The 13,297-nt window shown below is 41.2% G+C and overlaps 1 protein-coding gene across 1 annotated transcript in view; it reads left to right on the top strand.

Moving 5' to 3' along the window:
- Window positions 1-4,533: 4,533 nt before the first annotated feature.
- ZNF557 (zinc finger protein 557) overlaps window positions 4,534-13,297 on the top strand; it is a 20,839-nt gene continuing 12,075 nt past the window's right edge. The window contains exons 1-5 of the mRNA XM_010828306.1: window positions 4,534-4,809; window positions 5,645-5,735; window positions 9,326-9,452; window positions 9,997-10,085; window positions 10,959-11,085. Coding sequence (XP_010826608.1) covers window positions 9,422-9,452; window positions 9,997-10,085; window positions 10,959-11,085 — 247 coding nt within the window. The 5' untranslated portion in view covers window positions 4,534-4,809; window positions 5,645-5,735; window positions 9,326-9,421. The remainder of the gene's footprint in view (window positions 4,810-5,644; window positions 5,736-9,325; window positions 9,453-9,996; window positions 10,086-10,958; window positions 11,086-13,297) is intronic.

Genomic DNA, 13,297 nt, shown 5'->3' with positions numbered 1-13,297 from the left:
TGGTGATCAGTATGAGATAATATGTGATTCAAATAAAACCTAAGACCTCACAGTTGTGTTTTTCCTCAAATGCGGAGGTTCTTTCCCAGTCTGTCTTCCTCTTTTCTTCTTTCAATTTCCACACACTGTCTGTTTAATTATTTCCATGGTTTTTAATTGTATTTAGCATAGAGTAAAAAAAAAAAAAAAAAAGAGTCTACATTGTCTTATCCAGAACCAGAAAGCACATTTTTTTTTAAGGGTTTAATACCATTTTAATATTTTCTATTTTAATATCTATTTCTATTCTTTGAATTACATATTAGGATGGGTATTACATCTTAAATTTATTTTATTGTGACAACACACAACATAAAATTCACCCTGCAAACAATCTATAAGCACACATTACATTATGTTCAACCACATGCACACTGTTGTGCAATGGATTCTCAGAACTGCCCCACCCCCCAACATTATGCATGAGTGAAACTATACTCACCAAGCAACTCCCCAGATCCCCTTACCCCTGTCTTGGAAACCACCTTTCTAATTTGTTTTTATGTTTGACTACTTTAGTTATCTCATTTAAGTGGAATCATGCAACCTCTGTTCTTTTCTACTGATCTATGTCGCTTACCATTATGCCCTCAAGGCTCATGCATGTTGTAGCATATAACAGGATTTCCTTCCTTTTTAAGGTTAAATAATATTCCATTGTATGTATATGACCCATTTTCCTTATTCTTTCATCCATTAAAGTGCATTTAGGTTGTTTACCTCTGTTGTTTTTAATAATGCTGCAATGCATTTTTCCCCCCCTGCAATGCATTTTTTCAAATGATTTCCTGGCAGTTAGTGAGATTGGAAAAAATTCTTCTTACATGCATTAACATTATAAATTACATTATGCCAAATTATGACATAATGTGTCGGGAGCTGTGTTAGGCATTACTGACAAAATGAAGGCACAGCCCCAACTCCCTCTCCTCATCCCACAGGCACGGTCCCGGGATGAAGGAGTTAGATCTTGTGATTCTGACTTGTTCTTTCCTTTCTTTGGTTGAGTTGGCTGGAAAGAATGTTAAGGTGCTTATTGTTCTTGAGAGAAGCATGAGAAAGCACAAAGCCTTCTGCAGTTGTGCCCAGAAAATAATCTATAAAGTAACCATTGACATTTGTTCAAGGATCTTTACAAAGAATGTCCCAGGATGAGCACGTAGGCCACAGCTTGAGGCCATGGGAAGGATTGTTATCTGAGACCTGTTTGTGAGGGGAATGTTTATGGCAAAGGAAGTTTGCTGAGCTTAGGGTTAAGGAATAATTAAGAATAGCTAGAAGTCTTTTTAGGAGATAGTGAGCTTAGGATACTAGAGGCAAGCAGGATTTAGAAAGATAAGAAATAAACTGAGGGATAGGGTATGCAGCCCAGACATAAGCATGAGTTACAATGTAACTCTGGTTGAAGGGCAACAATGATTTATGGAGACAATAAATCTGGGTGAGGGGGAGCTGAAAATGTAAAACCTCTGACCTAATGCTTTTGAAAAAGTATAAAAGAAGACCTGATGCTTGAAATAAACATACAGTCCCACATGTTTATTGAAACCTTGAGTCAGAGGCTGCATCATTCTCCGCCAACACCGCTCATCTCTTCAGGCTGATTCCCTGGCTGCTGGAGCTGGACTCCAGCAATAACGTCATAAATGTCATTAATTACATTTCTAAATTTCTAAAGTATAAATATTTGTTCAGTTCGGTTCAGTCACTCAGTCGTGTCTGACTCTTTGCGACCCCACGGACTGCAGCACACCAGACCTCCCTCCATCACCAACTCCCGGAGTTTACTCAAACTCATGTCCATCGAGTAGGTGATGCCATCCAACCATCTCATCCTCCATTGTCCCCTTCTCCTCCCACCTTTAGTCTTTCCCAGCATCAGGGTCTTTTCCAATGAGTCAGTTCTTCACATTAGGTGGCCAAAGTATTAGAGTTTCAGCTTTAGCATCAGTCCTTCCAACGAATATTCAGGTCTGATTTCCTTTAGGATGGACTGGTTGGATCTTCAGTGCTCAGCTTTCATTATAGTCCAACTCTCACATCCATACATGACTACTGGAAAAACCATAGCTTTGACTAGACGGCCCTTTGTTAGCAAAGTAATGTCTCTGCTTTTGAATAAGCTGTTATTTATTTGTTACTTAACAGTAAATCTTGCCTGATTATGATTTGTATTAATATCAATTCATTAATAATTTAAGAATTTTGCATCAAAGGTTTTATTATAATGGATTTTTTTGTGTGTGTTTATGTTCAGGAAGCTTGCAAAATATGGGATTCCTGATATTTGAGTATTTAGTAAAGTTTTGTAGTAAACCTCTAGGATAGGAAGTACCTTCCTAGATCTGAGACAGAAATCCAATAAATAAATAAAGTGATTGATATATTTGACTATATCAGAAGAAAACTGCAGTTTTATTAAACTGTTTTCTACATACTTTTTTACTTGCTAGAATGAGATATTATTTTACTAATGAAGTTCAATAATGATTTTGAAATAAAATAACTATTGAAAACGTAAATGAAATATTTACATTCTAGCAATACGCTCCCACTGATTTCATCTGTAAAATGGAGATAGATAATAGTATCTTCCTTATGGGTTGCTGTGAAAATACTCAGAAGTAAAGTACACTAAGCGGCTTCAGTGGTAAAGAACTCGCCTCCCAATGCAAGAGACACAGGTTTAATCCTTCCATCAGGAAGATTCTCCTGGAGAAGGAAATGGTAACCCATTCCAGGATTCTTGCCTGGGAAATCCCATGGACGAAGGAGCCTGGAGGGCTACAGTCCATGGGGACACAAAGTGTCAGACACAACTTAATGACTTAAACAACAATGTACAGAAAATGCTTGTAACGCATTGTGCAATGTAATGTGCTATTCATTTTTCCACCAGGGTGAGTACCATTTTTTTTTTTTTTTAATGCTTGAAGTCTGTGATTCTCAAATTCTATTTTTGCAAAGAGATCCTTTTTAAAATAAATTCTACCAAGTTTGATGATCCCTTTGGAATAAAAATTCAGGTTTCTGTGTGTGTGTTTGTATGTATATATACACCTATATCTCAAACAAAACTTTAAGCCTTATGAAAAGCTACTTACCCAGTCTTTATTCCGGCTTCCATAAAGAACTTCTTCGTTTTTCTGGTTGTAATTCTGTATTTCTAAATTAGCTACTTATATGGCTTTTTCATTTTTCAGCTTTTGATTTTTTTTCTAATAATATTCTTCTCTGAGAAAATTAGCATGTAGTTTTCTTGCTATGTTAAAATGTAATTCCCTTTCCCCCAATATAATTATATAATAAGTTAGGATAAATTGAAAGTCAATGACTATTGTTTTATTATATAGATGTTTACCATTCTAGGACGTGAGTCTGATCCAGATATTATGATTACATTTTCTTTCTCATTTTTTTCTTTGGATCATCTAAATGGTAAATTTCTCTTGTTTGTTTAATTTCTAAGAATTCATCACTGGTTTATCTTTCTCCAGTATAAATTTAAATCTCTTTTCAGTAGATCCAGATGCAATTTATCAGCTTCAGTTCCTGCTTGGGGACTTCCCTCTTGGAACTGTACACATACACAGACATAGCTATATACACTGTATCTGGATGGTTAGAGGAGAAAATTATGGTTATATCTGGGCAAAAGGACTGCGAGATGGTATGAGACAGAACATTTTACTGACTGTACCACTGTTTGAAGATTTCCTATATGTGTATCTATGACCTAGCCCCCTCTCCCACAAAAAATTAAAATAAAATAGCGTTAGATCCCTATCTACTGGTTTGTGATAGCAAGTTAAAGAGAAAAGTGAATATACTTTATAAAAAATTTAAGGACAGCCATAAAAAAAAATCCTAAATATGGCATGTAGTTTTGTTGGGCTGTGTGAGGGTCCTGAACATGGGGAAAGGACTGAAGAAAAGCTGTTTGTTTAGCTTCCATCTACTGGTTGTTGCTTAGTGGTTAAGTCATATTTCTTTCTTTTGCCCGTTAGGTTCCTCTGTCCATGGGATTTCCCAGGCAAGAATACTGGAAGGGGTTGCCATTTCCTCCTCCAGCGGATCTTCCCCACGCAGGGATCGAACCAGCCTCTCCTGCATTGAGAGCTAGATTCTTTATCACTCAGCAACCAGGAACTGCCCCCGCCACCCGCACCCCGCAACCTGTACAGCCTGGGGAATCCATGGACTCTCCCCCACAGCCCCGCCAACCCGCCGCCTTCAATCCGGTTCCTGGAGCCGCCTTCTCCCGCTCTCCAGCCTTTCTATCCAAGCCCCACCCCGGCCTTATCCCCGCCCCTGGAACTAGTCTAGGCCCAGCGTTAGGCTGTGAGACTCTAGCACCGCCCCCCAGATCCGTACCCAGTCAAAGCCCCGTCCTTAGGCCCCTCACAGGACGGGTGTCCGCCCACAACCGAGCCCTCCAAGCTTGGTTCCGCCCACAAGCTGGTACCCGCCCACAGCCCCGCCCCTAGAGCCGGTTTCAGTCCCTGGCTCTGACCCACACTACCGCCCACCCTTGGACTCACTACGCAAGCGAGAACGCCTCGTCCGAGGCTTGGGTGCAAGGCCGCAGTCGCCCGCCGCCTCAACCCTGTAGGGCCCCACTGTCCGCGGAGGCTAAATGCCGGAAACTGAAGCCCCTGGTCCAGCCCAAGACCGGAAGCGGAAGCGTCGATGGTACAGAGGAAGAAATTAGCGGGGCGGCTCGCTGAACTGTGGGTACAGTCTTCTCCGCTGGGGGATTGGATTCACGTGGTACGTTCGGCATCATTGCAAGAGGCAGGACTCTGTGGGCTGCCGGCACTCCTGGGCTCCTGTAGAAGTCTAGGAAGGGGCATGAGTTTGGGGCACCCCGGTCACGGGCTATGGCGTTCCTCCCCCTTTCCCGTGAGCCGCGTTTGCACCCCTGGGGCCTCAGGCTGTCCCGGCCGGTCGGCGCATAGCCTCCGTTTCCTCCTAGGTCTGGGCACCGCTGTCACCTTCTCAGAGTTCCCCATCTCCCCACCATCTTGCCCCGGTGTGTTTTTGCCTCCTAGGGGACATTTAGTCGCCTGGAGGCATTGTTTTGGTTGTTAAAAATGGGAGGGGCTTCTACTGGCTTCAAGTGGGTGGAAGCCAGGGATGCTATTGGACATCCTACAGTGCACTAAACAGCCCCCGTGACAAAGCATTATCAATAGTGCCGAGGTTTGGAAACCCTGTTCTAGGGTCTTAAAATCTTCAAAGCTCTGAATGAACTTAAAAGGTTAGTGGAGACACTTTTAGTGCCCTTGAGTGACGAGCCTTGTTAAAAGTGTCTGGAATCACAAAAAGACAGTCACTATCCAGTTAAAAGAGTTGAGTACGGCGAATGAATGCACACCGCGTGAAGCCGCTTCCTCCTACTCAGAGGGCAGATGGCTGGACAAGAATCAGGAAAATCTAGTCGTAACCTGCAATTACGTGTTGAATCGGTGCAGTAAATATTAATACAAACAAAGAAAAGTGAATGGTGTGGCCCTTCCATCCCGCAATTGTATTATGCCCCCCCCCCGCCCCCAAAATCTCAAAAGCAATCTTTGTATCCTTTTTTTCCCCCCACCCCCAACAGACAAGTAAATTATCTTGGCGTTCAAGTCTGAGTTGAAACCAGTCTCAAGGTTCACCTGTTCTCATTGACACGTGGATTTCTGTGTGACCAGGTGAGTACCATGTGGATCTTGTAAAAACAGTTTCCAGCAGCCTCAGCTATGCAGAACTGCTAATAGGCCTTTCCTGTGCTCAGGCTGTAAACACAAGGAGTCACTGAAAGTGAAAGTATCTTTTTTAAAAAAAATTGTTTGATGGGATAGTAAGGAGTGTGGTGATGCATGTGTAAATAAGTAAATACAGTTTTGTGCAAATAAATGCACATTAAACAAACATATAAATAACTGTACATAAGTAACAAATATAGATTTACTTGCACCGAAAATTTTAGAATTTTATATGTTTTAAGTATATTTTATATATTTAAGTATAAATGTATACATTTTTTAATGTGTATCTGTAGTATTAAAAGTTATCCCACCAAAGACTAGCCGGACTGCTCAGCAACATTCCTCAGGCCTGGTTCAGTTTGACTTCTAAAACCCTATTAATCTTCCACGAAGATTCAAAACAGGGTGCATGGGGGGAAAAGTAATTTGTACTTTTTTATATTGGCAACAGAAATTCAAAATTGAATTAACCAGCAACCAAATGTCTTTTGAGCAAGTGTTTGGTTTTATTTTGTGTTTTGTTTATTTTGTTTTATCTTCGTGAGATTTAAAAATCAGTTGGAGGAATACTGAGCAACAGCTTGTAGATGGAAGAGTAGGGCAGTAGTTTTTGCAGATTATACTCTACACCTTGCTTTATAATAAGAATTAACTTTATTTCTTTAACTGTTTCTGAAATACAGTCTGATAATTTATATTGCAGAGAATCATTTTGAGTAATCTTATATTGTTGGTTTTCACTAATTGTTTGTGTTTGTGTGTGTGCCTTTTTCATTCTGTCTTTTCTTGTCTGTAACATTCTTAAGGGGAATGCTTGCTTGTCATGCAATAGATATGCTTTGAGTACACATTTTAAGGTAACCAACTATCCTCTTTTATTCGACTGAGGGGTTTGCCGGGCTTGCCAGGTGGCTCGGTGATAAAGAATCCCTCTGCCAATGCAGGAGACCCAGGTTTGGTCTCTGGGTTGGGAAGATTGCCTAGACAAGGAAATGGCAACTCACCCACTCCAGTATTGTTACCTGGGAAATCCCATGGACAGAGGATCCTCGCAGGCTACAGTTCATGGGGTTGCAAAGAGTTGGATACGACTGAGTGACTGAACCCTCATGCATGAGGATTTTGCCAGGACACAGAATAATTTGGGTTAAACTAGGATTAGGACTCTAGGCATGGATTGAGAGAATTAATATTGTTAAAATGTCCATAGTACCCAAGACAATATACGGGTTGAAAGTAATCCCTATCAAAAATCCAGTGGTATTTCTTACAGAAATAGAACACCTAAAATTTGTACGAAAGTGCAAGAGCAATGGCTTATAGTGTTCGGTATATAGGTCTTTCACGCCCTTGGTTAAATTCCTAGGTATTTTATTCTTTTTGATGCAATTATGTAATTGGATTGTTTTCTTAATTTATTTTTCTTATAGGTCATTATTAGTGTAAGGAAACAACAGATTTGTGTGTATTGATTTTGTACCCTGCAACTTTACTGAATTCAATTGTTATAAGTTTTTTTAGTGAAATCTTTATGGTTTTCTATATGTAAAATCATGCCATCTGCAAATAGTGAAAAAGTTTTACTTTTTTCTTTCCAATTTAGATGCCTTTTATTTCTTTTTCTTGCCTGATTGCTCTGGCTGAGACTTCCAGTACTATGTTGAATAGAAGTGGCAAGAGTGTGGGCATCCTTGCCTGTTTCTGATCTTAGAGGAAAAGCTTCCAGCTTTTCCCATTGAGTATGTTAGCTGTGGGCTTATTGTATATGGCCTTCATTATCTTGAGGTATTTTTCCTCTGTACCTGCCTTGTGGAGAGTTTTTATCATAAATGGATGTTAAATTTTGTTGAATATTTTTTCTGCATCTGTTGAGATAATTATATGATTTTTTTCCTTATTTTGTTTATGTGGTATACCACATTGATTGAATTGAACCACCCATTTATCCCTGGAATAAATCCTACTTGATCATGGTGTGTGATCCATGGTGTATGATTTATTGTTGAATTTGGTTTGTTAATATTTTGTTGAGGATTTTTGCATCTGTTCATCAGGGCTGTTGGCCTGTACTTTTCTTTTTTGTGTGGCATCCTTGTCTGGTTTTCAGTATCAGGGAAATATTTTCCCTGTGAACTGTGTTTGAAAGAATTCCCCCCTCTTCTATTTTTGGGAAGAGTTTGAGAAGGCTTGTGTTAGTTCTTCTTGGAATGTTTGGTAAAGTTAATCTGTGCAGCTGCTTGGTCCTGGACTTTCATTCCCTGAGAGGTTTTTGATTACTGATTCAGTGTCCTTGCTAGTGATCAGTCTGTTCAGATTATGTATGTCATCAGAGAAATAGAAAATGTGAACTGCTGATGTTGACAGGGGCTTCCCTGGTGGCTCAGTGGTATAAAATCCACCAGCCAATGCAGGAGACATGGGTTCCATCCCTGGGTTGGGAAGGTCCCCTGGAGAAGGAAGTGGCAACCCACTGCAATATTCTTGCCTGGAACATTCCATGCATGGAAGAGCCTAGCAGACTACAGTCCATGGGGTTGCAAAGAGTCGGACATGAGTTAACAACTAAACAACAGTCTTTCAAATAGATTCCTTGTAGTATGATTGACAGGAATATGATAAATGTTTTGCATTGCACTTGAGGTTGACAGATGTCCTTCCACAGGGGCTGTTTGTACCCCAGCAGTGTCTAAGAGTGCTCTTCTGTACAGCCTTGGCAATGAGAGATGTGGTCCCCTGTGTCTTTGCTGGTCTGACAGATAAGAAATGGTATCATTGTAGTTGCAGTCTCTGTCTTTGTTCTGTAAGTAAGATCAGTGGCAATTCTACCAATTGAATAGGTAGTGGTGGAAACCGAACAAAACTGTGTCTCAGAGTGGGTGGGACATGAGGAAATGAGATAGACAGTGGAAAAAAAAACTTTGGCTGTGACGAGGGAGAGAGACTGGGTGGTAACTAGAAAGAAAACTCTGGTTAGAATAGTAGTGTCTCACTACTGAAAACACTGCGTTGAGTTTAAATGGTGCGAGGGAGTCCAGTAGAGTGGGAGAGCTCGAAAGGAAGGGCAAAGTAGAGATCATTGCTGGTGTCCAGCTCCTAAAAGGGATGGAGCACAGAACAGAGCTGCCCCACCTGGCATTGTAGAGAAGCCAGGTTCTGGTTTATAACCAGAGAGGGAGAAAACCATGGTGCAGGACACAGTTTTGGTGACAAGATGGGAAGGTAGATTCCTTCTCACGAAGATGACTAAGAAGTAGGATGCAAGACAATCTGCTGAAAGTGAGGATATATTTGTTACCTATTGCTGCGTGACAAATCACCCCCAACCTTAGTAAGTGAAACAGTAATCCTTTGCTGGGCTTCCTTGTTGGCTTAGTGGTTAAGAACGTGCATGCCAGTGCATTTTAAAGGTAGCAGTTTGTACAAACACATACTGCATTTTGGCGGAGGACATGGTGGACCGTCTAAGAAAGGCTCATCCTCAGTAGCCTGGAGAGAGAGACTGTGACAACTTCATATTTTCGCATTCATTCCAGAGCCCAGCCCTAAGTGCACTGTGGGGACAAGAGGAGGGGCGTCCTGGTTCTCCAGCTCCCTGTTGCTGAGGAAAACGTTACTGTCTGAATTGCAGGATGGCGACCATGGTCCTGTCCCCCACTTGTGGTGAGTTTGAGGGTCAGCCCTCAGAACTGACCAGGTGCTAGAGTCTCATGCACCACAGAGCAGGTGGAGGGAGGGGGCTGAGCAGATGAGGCATGAGTGTTACCCTTGGAGCCCCAAGGTCACGGAGGCCTGACTCTCTGCTGCTTGGGATTTGGGACTTAGCTGGTTTGTGAATCTGGGGAGACCTCACCTGTGTTGCAAATGTGTGGGAGCTTTTGAATTATACTTCTGATTCTTTGTATACACTTAAGCTAGTAACAGTGGTATCCTTTGGCAGTTCAGTTTCTTCATCTGCAAAACAGGAATAGTCCTTTCTTCCTCCAGTGTGGTATAAGACCTTTGGCCCTATTTTCTGACCCCGAATGAGACAGAGCTCCATTCTGCCTCCAGGAGAAGCTGGGTGTGGGTGTTTGGGTGTCGGTATGTCCTCTCTGTGTGTTGGGGATACAGTCAATTACAAGTAGGTGAGGAAGCCTAAGCCTCCAGGTTTGTGAATGAGAATAGCGGGCAAGCCTGGGTTCTTGGGATATTTCTTCTTCTCCAGCTCAGTCGTCCCTGTACACAGCCCCTCACCAGAAAGGATACGCAGAGAAGGAAGGGTTGGCCCGTGGCTTCCTGACAGACTGGTTACAGGTGAGTCAGACATTCCTGTTTCCAGATTGTATTCCTTTGACCAGAAGTTGGACTTGTCCCTTCAGTGACCTGGAGCTGGATCAGGTTTTCAGGCATCTGGCGGAGGGTTTGGGGCAACCCTTACAATGTCAGCACATGTCAGCATTTGCTGCCATGTCGAGCTTCCTACAAGGTCACTGTCTACACCATGTTTTTCTGAGAGTTTTGTTATTTAATTTTACTGAGGTATTAATGATTTACAATGGTAATTTCTGCTGTACAGCAAAGTGACTCAGTTATACACACACACATATATTTTCTTTTTCATATTCTTTCCATCATGGTTTATCACAGGACACTGAATATAGTTCCCTGTGCTATACAGTAGGACTTGTGGTTTATCCATCCTGTATATAATAGTTTGCCTCTGCTAATCCCAAACTCCCATTCCTTCCCTCCCCTCCACCACCAGCCCCCTTTTGTGAGAGTTTTAAGGGGAAGCTAAGGAAACACATGACTGTGTCCTAAATTCAGGCAGTTGCTGGTGGCCACTGGGGCATCTTTCATCCATTTGCAAAGTACTTCTCTGGTTTCTGCAGTGTCTTAGGCCTGTGCTCAGCCTTTGAGATTGAGGGGAATTCGATTGCAGGATGTCATGGTCTCACTGGAAAAGAAAATTGCCTGTGTGTTAGGGGCACACATGGTGGGCATGAGTAGACAGGAGATGAGTGTCCAGGGCCGAGCCCAGGAGCAGTCGAGAGCAGAGCTCAGAACCCTGCCCATACAGCTCCTGCTTTGGACTCTCTCTTCCTACTCTTGTTGTCCTTAGCTCTTTTTCTCTCAGCATTGGTGGGGACGGTCCTTAGTTAAGCCACGGTGTTTATGGTGGTTTAGGACTTGGTGACTTTTGAGGACGTGACCGTGGAGTTCACCCAGGAGGAGTGGGCACTGCTAGACTCTTCTCAGCGAAAACTGTATAGAGACGTGATGCTGGAGAACTGCAGGAACCTGGCATCGCTTGGTAAGCTCTACATTATTCCTGCATTTATTTAATGACTCAGATAACAAGACTTTTTAAAAATTGAGGTATCTATCATTCATATAACATAAAATTTACCATTTTAATCGTTAAAAGTTTTTTTTTAATTTATTTAAAAAATGTTTATAATCGAAGGATAATTGCTTGTCTTTTGATATAGTCAGAGTTGTGCAGCCATCAACACTAATTTCAGAGCATTCTCATCACCCTTAAACCTGTACCCATTAATTGATCAGTACCTGTTATCTTCCCCACCCCCCCACTGCCTACAACTACTAATTTGCTTCCTGTTTCTGTGGATTTGCCTATTTGGAGTATTTTCATATCAGTGGAATTATGAAATATGTGATCTTTCCCATTTCTTTCAGGCAACTTAATATTTAAAGGTTTAGCTGTGTTGTAGCATTTATAGGTTCTTTATTCCTTTTTATGACTGAACAATCCATTTTATGGATATACCACATTTTGTTTTTTGATTCATTGGTTAATAGACATTTGGGTGGTTTCCACTTACTGGCTAGTTTAAATAACGCTGCTATGAATATTTGTGCACACGCGTTTGTCTAAACACCTATTTTCAGTTCCTCTTTGGTATGTATCTAGGGGTGGAATTTTGGCTTTTACATTACTATGCTTAGTTTTCTGAGGAACCACCAACCTGTTTTTTACAGCAGCTGCGGCACTGTGTGAGAGTTCCAATTTCTCCATATCTTCCCCCAATATTTGCTTTTTTGAAGATAGCCATCATCTTGGGTATAATGTGGTATCTCACCTGTTTCGGCTTGAACGCGTGCTCTGTTGTGATTCTTTGTGTTCCCAGGACTGTAGCCTGCCGGCTCCTCTGTCCATGGAACTTTGGCAAGAATACTGGAGTCGGTTGCCGTTTCCTGTTACATGTTTTGATTTGCATTTCCCTAATTACTAATGAAACAGAACATTTTTTCATGTAATTGTTGACTGTATATCATTTTTGGAGAAATGTCTTTTCAAGCCAATTTTTTAATTGTTGTTTTTTTTGGTTTTGGAAGTTTATTATATTCTGAATGCCAGACCCTGTTTGCAAATGGTTTCTCCCATTGTGTGATATCTTTTCATTTTCTTGACAGTGTCCTTTGATACACAAAGTTTACTTTTGATGCACTCCAGTTTATGCATTTCTTTCTTTTTCCTTCTGCTTTTGGTATCATACCTAGTTATTGCCAAGTCCAAGGTCCTGAAATTTTGCCTCTATGTTTTTCTCCAAAATGTTCTAGTTTTACTTTCTCAGTGAAATCGTTTACCTATTTTGAGTTAATTTTTATATGGCTTGGAGAAAGTGTCAGCTTAATTCTTTGGTGTGTATTAATTCAGTTGTCCCAGCACCTTTGTAGTAGAGACTATTCCCTCCCCCATTGAACTGTTCTGGCCCAGTTGCCAAAAGTTATTTGACCGTAAGCATGTGAGATTATTACTCTCAGTTATTTCCCATTAACCTGTGGAAACCTGACATAACCTGATGGGTCTCTCATTGTGCCAGTACCACGTTGTCTTCATTACTGTTACTTTGAGGTAATGTCAGTAAATGGGATTCTTCCTATTTAGTTCTTTTTCAAGATTGCTTTTGGTCTATTCAGGATCCCTTGGCAATTCCATATGAATTTTAGGATCAGCTTGTCCATTTAATTTTTTTTTAAAGGCTGTTAGAAATTTGATGGTGATTTCATTGAATCTGTAGATGATTTTGGTTAGTATTCTTATCTTGGGTGTGTGCTCACTCAGTTGTGTCCAACTCTTTGCAACCCTATGGACTGTATAACCTGCCAGGCTCCTCTGTCAATGGAACTTTCCAGGCCAATATGCTGGAGCAGGTTTCCATCTCGCACTCTAGGGGATCCTCCCAGCCCAGGGATCAAACCCGCTTCTCTTACTTCTTCTGCAGTGGCAGATGGGTTCTTGACCACTAGTGCCACCTGGGAAGCCCTAGTATTGTCCTCTTAATATTAAATTTTTCAATATATATCCTCTATTACTTACTTTTAGTTTGCTTCTGTCATGATCCAATAGATACTTTATATGATTTTCTTGATTAATTGATCTCTTAATCATTGTGTGTCTTGTAACAGTTTTTGTCTTAAAGTCTGTTTTGCCTCATAGTAGTATAGCCACATTCTCTCTTTTTTATCTCTTGTTTGTATGGAATTTGTCTTTCCATTTG

This window comes from Bison bison, unplaced genomic scaffold (genome assembly GCF_000754665.1).
Source record: "Bison bison bison isolate TAMUID 2011002044 unplaced genomic scaffold, Bison_UMD1.0 scf7180017864492, whole genome shotgun sequence".
Taxonomy (NCBI): Eukaryota; Metazoa; Chordata; class Mammalia; order Artiodactyla; family Bovidae; genus Bison; species Bison bison.
Note: the sequence above shows the minus strand (reverse complement) of the source record. Positions and strands in the feature narration are given on the sequence as shown.